The sequence below is a fragment of the Bos indicus x Bos taurus genome, chromosome 19 (assembly GCF_003369695.1).
Source record: "Bos indicus x Bos taurus breed Angus x Brahman F1 hybrid chromosome 19, Bos_hybrid_MaternalHap_v2.0, whole genome shotgun sequence".
NCBI classification, from domain to species: Eukaryota; Metazoa; Chordata; class Mammalia; order Artiodactyla; family Bovidae; genus Bos; species Bos indicus x Bos taurus.
The window spans coordinates 21,133,052-21,146,551 of record NC_040094.1 but is presented as its reverse complement, the minus strand read 5'-3'; the positions used below and the strand labels follow the sequence as shown (position 1 = coordinate 21,146,551).

At 41.8% G+C, this 13,500-nt stretch overlaps 2 protein-coding genes across 4 annotated transcripts in view; one reads left to right on the top strand and one right to left on the bottom strand.

Moving 5' to 3' along the window:
• SUPT6H (SPT6 homolog, histone chaperone) overlaps window positions 1–3,668 on the bottom strand; it is a 31,252-nt gene extending 27,584 nt beyond the window's left edge. Inside the window, exon 1 of one of the 3 annotated variants that reach the window (XM_027519197.1) lies at window positions 3,502–3,668. The gene's annotated coding sequence lies outside the window, so the exon portion shown is untranslated. Of the gene's footprint in view, window positions 1–3,460; window positions 3,482–3,501 lie in introns of those variants that run through there. The other 2 variants (XM_027519198.1, XM_027519199.1) reach the window with 2 other exon arrangements.
• Window positions 3,650–11,400, top strand: SDF2 (stromal cell derived factor 2). The gene is made up of 3 exons (XM_027519206.1): window positions 3,650–4,118; window positions 7,986–8,182; window positions 10,728–11,400. Exons 1-3 carry the CDS (start codon window positions 3,968–3,970, stop codon window positions 11,013–11,015), a joined length of 636 nt encoding a protein of 211 aa, XP_027375007.1. The 5' UTR covers window positions 3,650–3,967; the 3' UTR covers window positions 11,016–11,400.
• The last annotated feature ends 2,100 nt before the right edge of the window (window positions 11,401–13,500 follow it).

Genomic DNA, 13,500 nt, shown 5'->3' with positions numbered 1-13,500 from the left:
ACTCCAGTACTTTGGCCACTTCATTCGAAGCGTTGACTCATTGGAAAAGAGTCTGATGCTGGGAGGGATTGGGGGCAGGAGGAGAAGGTGATGACAGAGGATGAGATGGCTGGATGGCATCACTGACTCGATGGACGTGAGTCTGAGTGAACTCCGGGAGTTGGTGATGGACAGAGAGGCCTGTGTGCTGCGATTCATGGGGTCGCAAAGAGTCGGACACGTCTGAGCGACTGAACTGAACTGAGTTGAGTTGAGAGGAGGTAAGAAGATAGTCAGAAAAAGGCAGCATGAGCAAAACCTTATGAGCAAAAGGTTTGAAAGGGCCCAGTGGTCTGAAGAATAGCCTCAGAAGTCTGGTGTGGCGTTTAAACTATAAGACACTCTGCATTTGATGAGCAAGAGCCTAGGACTATTCCAATGATGCTCACAAATGACTACCCAATTTGGAATCCAAAAACCTAAGAGCTTAATAGACAAAAGTATTCAGAATCCATTTAAAACAAGTTCTTTTATTAAATTTGGGATTCAGAACTATGTTATGGAAAATCTTAATCACATCATTAGAATTTTACCTGTAATCATTTTAACATGCACACCATTATTTATAAGAAATAACCCTCTTAGAATCTTTTCAATGCCACTATTGTTAATAATGGTTAAAACATAATAATTAATTTTTTTCTTTCTGTGTTTCCTTTGGAGATAAGGAAAAAATAAAAGAGGAGCAGAAACAACAATATGTAACCAGATTCAGAATCCCTGCAACAGTTACTGAATCCTGTGCAACATGGAGAGGGTGTTGGGAGCAGATAGTTCCTGTTCTAATACCAAGGGGTAGATCTGCCCTTGCAGTACAAGAGCAGCCACAGTATGTAAATGAATGGGAGCGGCCTAATTTGGCCCATTTATTTTGGAGCCTTAGTTTGGTAACCCCTGATCTACAAGTATGGAAAGTCTTTAAAGAAGGTCTTTAAAGAAATGATGGCAAAGGTACCATGGGAACCTGTAATAGAGGATTCTAACCTGATTTTGAGCAAGTGGCTTGACTTTTTTTTTTTTTTTAAAGGAAAATGGAATTAACTAACTAGAAGAGCTGGCTTCTTTGGAGGTGGTTCAAGGAGCGGCACTGTTGGAGAAAAGAGCTCCGGCACAAGGCTCAGAATATGCTGAGGTGGGAACAGTGAGGGCTGGTTTGACTGGAGAGAGTCCATGAGTCAGAGGTGAGGTCACAAGGATCTTCTTAAGGATTTTGGATTCTAACTGAAAGGTGCTGGGACAGTCCTACAGGATTTTAAACCAAGAACTGACTTAGTAGTTTACTTGCTACTTCAGTAAGCACTTATTTAATGAGTGCCTACTACATGCCAGGCACATACAAGGCAAAAAATTCCTGCCCCTAGGATAACTATATTCTAGTCCAGGAGACAGACCACAAACAAAATAAAGCTGGCTATAAATGATAGGAAGGAAATAAACACCCTCCCCTCTGAGAGACTTAGTTTAGATTGAGACATGAAGCATGGGTAGGCTGCGGTATGCAGAGCCAGAAGCGGTTTCTGGCAGAAAAGGTGGGCAAGAACTTGGAACACAGCAGGCCATATCCCAAGGTCATGTGACCAAAGAATGGTGAAGGCAGAAGAATGTGAGAGGGAGAAGGGACCTGCTCAAGCTGGGCTGTGAAGGCTCCAGAGAACCACTGGAAAGGGAAATGACATGATCTGATCTGATCCTGCCATGGACTGGGAGAGGTTCTAGGTGGAAGCAGAGGAAACTGAAGATACTATCGTGGGAGTTGGGCAAAAGATGATGGTGGCTTGGAACAGGGAGGAAACGGAGAAGAGAGATTTGAAATACATTTTGAAGGTAGAAGTGACAAGACTTAATGAAAGACCTAAGTCGTTAGTTAGAAAGAGGTCTGGCTTTGGTACTCTCATCATGTACCACTCAGTAAGGTAGGGAAGAGCAGGTTTGGAATGATGGAAAAAAAAAACAACTTTCTTTTTTTTATGCCAGGTTTGGGATGTTTAAGAGACTTTTAAATGGAGCTGTTAAACAGGTATCTTGTGTGATTCTTAAACACAGAGGAGAGAAGGCAGGGCTAGAGATTAAACTTGGGAGAGGCCTGCTTTCAGATGGTACTTAAAGCCACAGGACTGGATCATCTGAAGGAAGCATGCAGAAAACCCAGCATCAAACTCTGAAGGAAATTCAACTGCAAAATGTGACTACCACTTCCTGGTGTGATTAGTCCCTGAATGAGATTTAAACCTCTTTAAATCATGGTAGCAATACCATGCTGATCTGATCTAGCAGCCACCCAAACCAACTAAATTAGCTTTCAAATGTTTCAGACTTCTACTGGCTGGAGGGCAAGTCATATAAAAGAGCTCTAAATTCACAACTGATGGGGGAACAATCATACTTTTGTCATCAATACACAGAAGACAAAAATCAGCAATTTTCAGATAAACAGTTGAACTTAAAAAGGTCAAACTGAACTTTTTTCCTCCAAAGAAATTAAATTCAAAATTTTTACACTCTTCATGTTCATTAATAGCAGCAGTGTAACTTAATACTCCCTTGCTACTTCTGATATTACAGTGAATTTCTACAGAAGTATTTCTGGATAGATAACAGAAAAATAAGCATCAGTACTTGCAACGAACAAGGGAAATGAACTGCTTCGGCTGGTTCAAGGGAGTCCTTGAAGAGAAAGCAGAAACTGGAAGAAAATAAACTTCTGACTTAATAGTCCAATCTGATGTGTGTGGTAAGCGTTTGATGGATGGATAGATGTGTGTGCCTGTGTGTGTCAAGTTCCTTAGTTGTGTCTAACTCTTTGCGACCTCATGGCCTGTAGCCTGCCAGGCTCTTCTGTCCCTGGGATTTTCGGCAAGAATACTGGAGTGAGTTGCCATTTCCTCCTCCAAGGGGGTCTTCCTGACCCAGGGAACGAACCCGCATCTCCTGTGCCTCCTGCAATGCTGGCGGATCCTTTATCGCTGAGCCACAGGGAATGTAGCCATCTACAAAAAGTTCTAACTATATTATTCAACAACATGAAAAAAGACGGAATTTGGCATCGCCTTCTAGCCCGATGACCGAGTTGCTCAAAGCTCCGTAGGTTTCACGTCCCCAGGACAAACAATTCGATCAGCTGATCCTGACTTGGAAGCCCCAGGTCCCTTCCATTCCCAACCCTATCGCGTGGCCCAGTTTTCAGAAGCTGCGAGAGAAGGACGGCATCCCAGGAAGTCTGTTGACACAACAGGCCACCCAACTCATGGGTTCTGGGTGGCACAGGGTTGGGAAGAACCTTGAGACTCTGAGCAACTACCCCGCTTTCCTCTTCGTTCTCCCTTACAGAGTCGGGAAGGCCGGAGGCCCCCCTTCTTCCCGTATACGGCTCCCCAGTGCCTCGTCCCTTACGGGACCAGGCCCTAGGAGCCTGGCTCCCTACCTGACTCATTCGAGGGACACGCTTTCCGGTCCAAACTTTACCTGCCTGAGGCCCGCCGCTTCTCTGGTGCTCTAAGCCCCCACCGAGGAAAATGGAGTCGTGGAACCGAGACTGGGAAAGGATAGTACGGACCCACCGCACGGCCCCTCCGCCGCCACCGCCGCCGCTGCTGCGTCAACGTGCTACGTCACTTCCGGCGCCCTGTCACTGGGAGTGGGCGGGCCAGTTCGTGCTCTCTTCTCCCACTCGGCATTTTTGGGTTCGTCAGAGGAGGGGGTTATCTGGCCGAAGCGGTTCAGGAAAGCAGTTGTTACAGGGCTCCGGAAACAACTAAGCGGGTCGGAAGAAACCAGGCCTAGCTTGTCCCTTAGGCCGCTCTAGCAAAGAACCATAAAGACCAGGCTAGGGCTTCTTCCTTTTCTCTTCTCTGTGGTTCCGCTTGCAGCTTCCGCTTCCGGGCAGGGGCGGAGTTTCTTCGGAGATTAGGGGCTCCGCGCTACAGCCAGGATGGCTGTGGTGTCGCTGCTGTTGTTCGGGGGCTTGTGGAGTGCTGTGGGATCGTCCAATCTGGCTGTCGTTACGTGCGGTTCTGTGGTGAAGCTGCTCAATACGCGCCACAACGTGCGACTGCACTCACACGACGTGCGCTACGGATCAGGTACGGCCATCGGGGTTCGGGTGGGCTGGGAAGGCCTGGTAGGCTCCGGAGGGGGCGGAGCCTGGAGAAACTCTGAGGGGTGTGGTCTCGGAAGGTTAGGGGAACCCAGGGAGCTTCTTGAGGTCTGGAGGCCGAGTCCGAAAATTCAGTGGTCCTTAGGCATCTTAATCGTAATCCTAGTTTCTATCTGGTGCGCTTCGTGCCAGGCATGTTACATAATTACTTTTAAAGACTACAACGTTACTACGGGGTATAGACTATTATTATCCTCATTCTACAGATGAGGAAACACTCAAATAAATCGCATGCTCAAGGTGTTGGCAACTAGTGAATGACAGTGACGGGGTTCGATCCAAATCTGTCCAGGTTCAAAACCTGCTTTCAGCTACTGCAGGCTGGCAGTACTCAGGGCAGGAGGGACAGACATATAGAAAAGTACAGTAAGTGCTGTTACATTGCCGAAGTCTTCGAAGACCTCAGTCTTTAAAGACTATAACCCTCTGTTTAGCTCTTTTCCATCTTACACTTGCTCTTCAACTCTTCCTTTGGCCTCTTTTCACTCAAACCTTGCCCTTCTTGTAAAGAAAAACTAAAGGACTCAACTGGAATTGAAGAGGAAACTGTTTAGAGGGCTTTTTAATGTATGAAATTAAAATGCTTAGCTTGTGGGTTCATCTGTAAGTTAGCAGTTATTTGTGGGTTCAGTCATTCAATGTAGATTTAGTGAGCAACTACTATGTGCCTAAGGTTGTTCTAGGTACAGGAAATACAGTAGTGTGCCAGTCAGCACGTTACAGGAAAACAAAAACAGAAAGGAGAGAAAGAGGTTCAGCTAGTGAGATGTGAGAGGTGTGTGAGATGACTGCTAGATTTCTGTCTTCGATAACTGATGATGCTATTAGCTAAGAGAGGAAAGAGTTCTCTTAGACGGATATAGGTCTAAGATGGGGATGGGTCTGTAGTTCATGATACCCAAAACCTGTCTGACCAGTTAGACTAGAAGAGGAACTGAATTGTCATTGTTGGGATGTCTTAATAATCTTAGTGATTATTAAGTGAATACCTACTATATGTCAGGTTTATTGTATTTTAATTTGATGTGGTTTCCTACTTTGGATCTACTAAATCGAGTCAGAATGTGGGTGGAGAGAGGCCTGCCAGTAGGAATCTATAGGTTTAGAAAGCTCTTCACATGCTCCTGATGGGTAGCCAGATTTGAGAACCAGGTTCAAGTCTGGAGCTCAGAAGAGAGATTTGTGCTGAGCCTGAGGTAGAGAGTTAAGTACAACATCATTGTCTCAGTGGTGACTGAAGATGTGGGAAGAGTAAATAAAATTGCCCAGGATGAACTGTGGTTTGCAATCTGGTGTCAATTTGAAAAGCTCACTGAAGCACATGTAAATGCTTTTGTCCTGATCCCCAACCATTATTTAAGACTGTCTAAGGCCAGGGATGGAACTCTGGGTAATCCCTAAGTTTAAGAATGGGAGAGGAAGTGGAGGGTTGAACAGAAAGTGAAAAAGTAAGAGACAGAAAGTGAGGACTGCGATTTAGTGAAGCTAGCAGTGAGGACCAAGAGAACTGTTACGGCAGTAACCGGAATTCAGGAGGGAGAGTTGGTTTACCCTTAAAAAAAATGTACAGAATCATTGGGTTGAGTAGAAGAAACAAGAGAGAAAGTGGTAGTTTAGTCATAAACATTCATCCAGGTAACTGTGGACTATGGTACAGCACTGTATGTTAAGTGGTAAACGGAAAGTGTCATTGAAAGGTTATTGTCTGACAGGCCTAGGGGACTGAAGGGAAAGCTAGGAGGAACAGGCAATAATGACTGAGGAGAGCGTCTGGGAAATATGTAGTACCTTCATAGAATTGAGTACTGAATGAGGCCTAGGGAAGAGAATGGCTCTGGAGTTTATATGAGTGGGCTATTTGGGAGAGCTTGACAGTAAATAAAGCTTTGTGGGAAGCCAAGTGGTCAAGTGGTTAAGAGTTGTAGAGTCGGCCACCTAGGTTCAAACCCTGCACTGTCTCTTGGGATTGTGTAATCTTGGACATATCATTCATCTTTTTTAACACTCCAGTATAAAATGGGGGCAATGATAGTAAAACGTATCCCAGAGAATAGACGAGTGTATCAGATAAGAATATTCAAGTAAAAGGCTTGAGTTGGTATCTGACACCTAGTAAGTGCTCAAATACAGGTTAGCTAGTTAGCAATTATTACTTGTATAATCCCTCTTTTTTCAAGTCTGTAGGTATATATTTAACCTTTTTAGAGGTAAGATAACCTTTTAACCTGCAAAGTCACACCTTCTGTAATCATGAACCAAATTTAAATGACTCAAGAATACTTTTGTAACATGTTCATACTTTACTTAAAGGAACTGGATAACTGTAATGGCTTGTTGGATTAAAGTTGACAGCAAAAACTGGTCTCATTTTCATTGTGAAATAGGATAAAAAAATTTTGGATTGTAATAAAAATATTGGATTTTTTTTTTGACTGCAGGTAGTAGACTGTAATATATAGTGAACATTGAATAATGTTACAAACAATTAAAAATATGATTAGATAACTGACATATACTGGGGGATATCCAGGCTACTGTATACAGGTTAAACACTGCCTGTGCGTCAAGAAAACTGCATATGTTCATTTATTTAGTGTCCTTTGATGCAAATTTTTGGACTATTCTGGTACGGTACACTCAAATATAGTTCATCATATAGTAACTAATACTAGGTAAATATGTTGTGTTTCTCATACATGTTTTAATGTCGTAGAAGAAAAAAATATTATGAAACATAGGGTTTCCTTCCCACTCCTCCAAACCTTTTTAATGACACAGGGCACATTATTAGCCATAGGAAAGAGAGGAGTCAGGTTGAGCTCACCCTCTTTTCCTTTTTTTTTTTTTCCTTGTATATAAAAACCCTTTATTGATGAAGGTTAGAAGAGAAGAATCTGTAACTTAATAATTTTTTGAATGTAGTTATTTTTAATTGAAGGGTAATTGCTTTACAGTATTGTGCTGGTTTCTGCCATACATCAACATGAATCAGTAATAAGTATACACATCCCCTCCCTCTTGAACCTTCCTCCTACCACTCGCCACATCCCACTCCTTTAGGTTGACACAGAGCCCCAGTTTAAATTCCCCAAGTCACAGAGCAAATTCCCACTGGCTATCCATTTTACATATGGTTCATTTTCCCATGCTACTCTGTCCGTTCATCCCACCCTCTCCTTCCCTCCCTCCAGCCACGCCCTGCTGCCCGGCTCCAGGCCCAGAAGTCCATTGTCTATGTCTGTGTCTCTGTTGCTGCCCTGCAAATAGATTTTCAGCACCATCTTTCTGGATTCCATATGTATGCATCAGTACATGGTGCTTGTTTTTCTGTTTCTGATTTTACTCTGTATAATAGGTTCTAGGTTCATCTCCTTCATTAGTACTGACTCAAATGTGTTCCTTTTTATGACTGAGTAATATTTCATTGTATGTATGTACCACAGCTTCTTTATCCATTCATGGGTCAGTGAACATCTAGGTTCCTTCCCTGTCCTATCTATTGTAAATAGTGCTGCAATGAAAATTGTGGTACATGTATCCTTTTCAGTTACAGTTTTCTCAGGCTATATGCCCAGTAGTGGGATTGTTGGGTCATGTGATAGTTTTATTCCTAGTTTTTTAAGAAATCTCCATACTGTCTTCCATAGTGGCTGTATCAATTTATGTTCCCATCAACAGTGCAAGAGGGTTCCCTTTTCTCTGCATCTTCTCTGGCATATATTGTTTGTAGATTTTTTTGATGATGGCCATTCTGACTGGTCCTTTATAGATATAAATTTTTTTTTGACTACAGGTAGTGGGCAGCAGTCGGTGACAGGTGTAACCTCTGTGGATGACAGCAACAGTTACTGGAGGATACGAGGGAAGACAGCCACAGTGTGTGAGAGGGGAACTCCCATCAGATGTGGTCAGCCTATCCGGCTGACACACGTCAACACTGGCCGAAACCTCCATAGTCACCACTTCACCTCACCTCTTTCTGGAAACCAGGTGAGGTGGCGTTCTATGGGTCACTGCTGCTCAACAGAGCATTTACGCAGTTGAGTCGTTTGATATCTTGGTTCTTAGCCCTTTCTCTTCCAGGTATAAATCTCTTCTGTGCAGACCTGAAGAATTGCCTGTCTTATAAGGAGAAGGAAATTGTTTCTGGTCAAAATAGAGATTACATCTAGATCAAGAGATGAGGCAGAAAGAGAGGCTAGGTATATGTTAGTGTATCATAAGTTATCCTGGTAAATCTGGCAATAAAGAAACCCAATGTTTTCCAAACTTGCAATAAAAAGTATTATTATTTTCTAATGATGCCAACTAACCACATTAGGAGAATGAATTAGGAATTGTGCCCCCCCCCCCCGCCCTTTTTTTAAAGCCTTGAACTTCTGAGTATGTGGATCCCCTAATGAGTGCTTTCTTCTCACCTCCACTCTGTACATAGTTTTCCCTGTTAACATTTTTAACATTAGTATGGCAAATTTGTTACAGTTAATAAAACAGTGCTGATACATTGTTGTCAGCTAAAGTCTATAGCTCCTTCTGATTTCCTTAGTTTTTACCTAATGTTCTTTTTCTGTTCCAGGATCCCATCCACATTACATTTAGTTGTCTCCTTAGGCTACTCTTGGCTGTGACAGTTTCTTAGATCCTCCTTGTTTTTGTCGACCTTGACAGTTTTGAGAAGTGCCAATCAGGTATACGATAGGATGCTCCTCTGTTGGAATTTGTCTGATCTTTTTCTTATGATTAGACCAGATTTATAAAGGTTTTGGGGAGGTAGACTACAGAGGTAAAGTACCATTTTCATCTCCTATCTCAAGGGTACATAGTATCTTACGATTGCTGATATTGATGAACTGGCTGAAGTAGCATTTTTCAGGTTTGTCTGGTAAAGTTATTCTTGTCATCTTTTGCCTTTGCATACTGTACTCTTGGGACGAAGAACTCTTGACTCTTATGTCACTGTGCACAGCCCTTACTTGAATGAGGAGTTAGCTCCTCCTCCTCTAGGGTGGGATAGCTACATAATTTATTTGGAATTCTTCTGCATGGGAGATTTGTTTTTTTCTGTATTTATTCAATCATTTATTTATACCAATATGGACTTCTTGATATGGATTCCTGGATTATTTTTTATATGTACTTTGAATTATTATCCAATACCACTGTCTCTATTATGTTGCTCACATTATTCCAACTTTGGCTGTTGGGAGCTCTTTCAGTTGCCTCCTGTATCCATTTGACATGCTCCCATCATTGTGTTTGTGTGTGGCTGTGTTTTTAGCACTCCCTTACTTTATGGCACTAAATTACTACAGGCTTATCTTGTCTATTTCTTTCCCCAGTCCTAGATTCAGCTATTTCCCTACGGAGTCCTGCTTCCGTTTATTGGAGAAGAGTATTCTTAGAAACCAAGATCTAGACTTTGCATGAACTCACTACTACTGGGGTTTTGTTTCTTTGAGATCCTCTCACCTGCCAGAGCAAAGAAATAACATGCCTGTGTGTGTATATGTACATGTCTATAAGTGATCATACATGTAATTGTCTGTATCTGTAAGTTAAACTTGAGTTCTTACTGATATCTCCAACTCTAATCCATTGCCACATAGATCATTTTAGCTCCTCTCTGCTTATTTGTAAATTCCTACTCTTAACAGTGAGACACCTGGCTCCCAACACTGTCATCCATTTACTTACTTATTCAGTTCCAATATACAAGTATAGTAGTAGGATTATTAATTACATGTAGTTTCTTTTGCCTTTAGTCTTTATTTCCAATTGAGATTATTAATTACATGTAGTTTCTTTTGCCTTTAGTCTTTATTTCCAATTGACTGAGTTTATCTTCTAAAATTTTATAGCTGTAAGTGTATATTTAAGTTACATGTGTTTGGTAGTGATCATTTTGTAATGTCTAGAAATATTGAGTCAGTATGTTGTACACCTGGAAGTAACATAGTGTTGTAGGTCAATTATACTTCAATTAAAAAAATTATATATATCTGAAATATCAGCAACTTTTAAAATTGTTATAGAAACTCTGAATTTTTGACCTTATGGGGAATGGGATTAGAATACAAGTGGAAGACAGACTTTGCTATACTTTGCTCAATTAATATTTATTATTTAATTCTCACAATTATTTTGTAAGGTGTTATCATCATCACTTTATAGAGGAGGAAATGAAAGCGCAAAGGAGTTACACAGGAAGGGACAAAGCTGACATTCAAGGTTTGCCTGTCTCCAGAGCCCATCCCATTTCTAACTTGTGTTTCTCATCAGGTCACTTAATGTCTAGTTAAGGGAATGAGGTAGGAATATTTAAAGTCAAATAATAAGAAGTAAAGTGTTTTCAGACTATAATAGAAAATATAAGGCAAGTAGAAGATTATTTGCAAAGTAATTTATTTTTAAACAACACTGGAGAGCCTTTTATTTTTCACTCTTGGATAGCCTCGTTTTCTTTCCATTGCCTCCCTCCCCTTTTCAAGCCTGTGTGTCAGCTATACTAATATTGCTACCTATCTGTGTCTTCCAGGAAGTGAGTGCTTTTGGTGAGGAAGGTGAAGGCGATTATCTGGATGACTGGACAGTGCTCTGTAATGGGCCCTACTGGGTGAGGGACGGTGAGGTGCGGTTCAAGCATTCTTCCACTGAGGTTCTGCTGTCTGTCACAGGAGAACAATATGGTCGACCCATCAGTGGGCAAAAAGAGGTGCATGGCATGGCCCAGCCAAGCCAGAACAACTACTGGAAAGCCATGGAAGGCATCTTCATGAAGCCCAGTGAGTTGCTGAAGGCAGAAGGCCACCACACAGAGCTCTGAGTCTGGAGGCTGCGAGCCAGCGTCACCACACAGTGTTCCTAGACGTCTGCTGCTCTTTCGCCCTTTGGGTCCCTGCCACAGGTTCCCTGGGCAGTGACCGTGTCCCCACTGAGATGAAGATGCATGACAGGAAACCATGGCTGTGTTTGGAAGCTTCAGCCCTTCACACTTGAGTGGGTGTTTCTCCCAGACTTGGGTCAGCTCTTTCTGAGTACAAGACTTGTTGGTGAAGGAGCAGAAGCTTTTTATTAATAGGACAAAAACTGAAGGAGGCATCCCTCCTAGCTAGGAAATTTTTATTCCTCAGAAATTTGGCATCATGGATTATTAATGTGTGTGTTTTTTCTTCCACTTTCTTTAAAACGATAAAAGAATTTCATTGTTAGTCACTGTGTTGTCATTTATAAGGTGTGCTATTTCATAACCTGATTAATCCTTGAGTCCTAAAAGTCATTGCTAAGTTTTGAGATGATGGGAACCTTTGATGTAGATCCTCGTTTTTTAAAAACCTTTATTTTGTATTGGTGTATAGCCAGTTAACAGTGTTGTGATAGTTTCAGGTGCACAGCGGAGGGACTCAGCCATGCATGTACATGTATGGTGTGGACCCTTGTGAGAGCCTTACTTGCATCCTGCTTTTTCTGTCTTTACTTTCTCTTTTCCCTCAGCACCTCATCTTTATTAGATTTTTGACTAACTATTGCTAAAGACCCTTAATAAATAGCCAGAAAGATGTTTTACTTTGGATATGTTACTGCACTTGAGCAAAAGGGGTAGAGGTAGAAAGTGGAATCAACATTTATTTACTGTTTGCTAAATACTAGGCACCATATTATAGATCTCACCTCATTTAATCCTCACAAATACATTACCAGGTAGATAACTACAATTTTACCAATGCAGAACAGAATAGTTGAGTTATTACCTGAATTCTTAAAGCTAGTAAGTAATTTGAATACAGGAATCCAGCTGTGTCTGCCATATGTTCTTTTTACTGCAGTACAACCGTATTTAGCTCTTGGGAGATAACTATACTTTTTGGACAAATATAAATATCTCTCTTTGAAAAGGGGTTAGAAAGCTTTTGTCCTCTGTTTACCTCACTTCTTTTCTCTGCTGGGTAGATCCAGGAGGTTTGCTCCTCTGTCCTTCAAGGATGTTAGTGATAAACAGAAGTGACTGCCATCTGCTGGAATTTCATGACTTAGCAGGACCTTTTTATTTTTAGAAACCTTGATTTTTTTTCCTTACTAGCTTTAGGGAGTTAATGTTGAACATTTGGGGATATCAGGTCTGTGCCAGATGTAGCCCATAACAATAAAAGGATTGATCTCTTACAAGGACTTGTCTCAGTAAGCTGAGGCCAGGAACTACTTGAGGAACTCCATCTCTGCCTTTTCTCCTCTTTCTCCATTTTAGTTGCATTGCTTGCTTGAAATCTCTCCAAAAAAAAGTAGACAATATCAACATTTCATGCTACTGAGATGGTTGGGAGTAGAGTGGTAACAGTCTGGGGAGAAAGGAAGTGATAGGAAACAGTTGAGTAAAGAGTAACTCTTCATAATGTAAGAGTAGGGAGTTGAGGAGAAGGTGATGGCACCCCACTCCAGTAGCAGCAGCAGCAGGGAGTTGTGTTGTAACCACTTCTCCGTGGCTTGGTCAGTGTTTTTACTCAGTTGTTGGGCCCTTCCTGAAAGTCAGGAAAGAAAGATTATACCTTGGGGCTGCAGGTTACAAGGTGGATGGAGGACCTTTAGCACTGGAGATAAGTATGAACTTAGAAAAAAAAAAAAAGTGCCGGAGCCTTGGGGAGATGTGAAATGACCGATAAGAGGACTGACTAGATGTGAAAGGAAACCAGTTGGAGGGGTAAAATCAACTCTGGGTAACCTAGATGAAAGCTGAAATGGTGCTTTATCTGTAGGAGTGAAAAAAGTCTCCAAGAGAAAGCCTGGAAGATGTTTAGGAGGTTAGGATGTCAGAACAAAGGGATATGAAGTACTTATTTTGAAGTAAGTATGTCAAAGAAGCTAAAGCTAAATTTAAGCTTGTGTTGACATCACTGTACTAGTGTTGGACAGAAACTGTCCAGTGCCTTCATTTTACAGAGAAGGAAACAGGCAAAATAAAGTTGACTCTGAATTATCTATTTCATGTAATTATGCTTGCTCCCCATGTAAATTGTTGCTGAAGTGCAAGAACAATATTCTCTACTTCAGTAATATACCCCTCCTAGCCTAGTGCCTAAATGGTGCTATTCTCAGTAGTAACTGAAAACTGCAGTGAAGAGTCCAGAATGGTGCAACTCATTCCTTTGTGGATGGAATGAGGTGGGATTTTTGAGGCCTTTTAATTACTTCTTGGTTTCCTCCTTATTGATGTTCAGACAAGAATGAGTTAAGATAACTAGTTTGTGTGACTCGGAAGTATAACTTCCGCGGTAGCCTCAGTCCGAGCCCTAAGTAGCCAAGCAGACTACAAACTA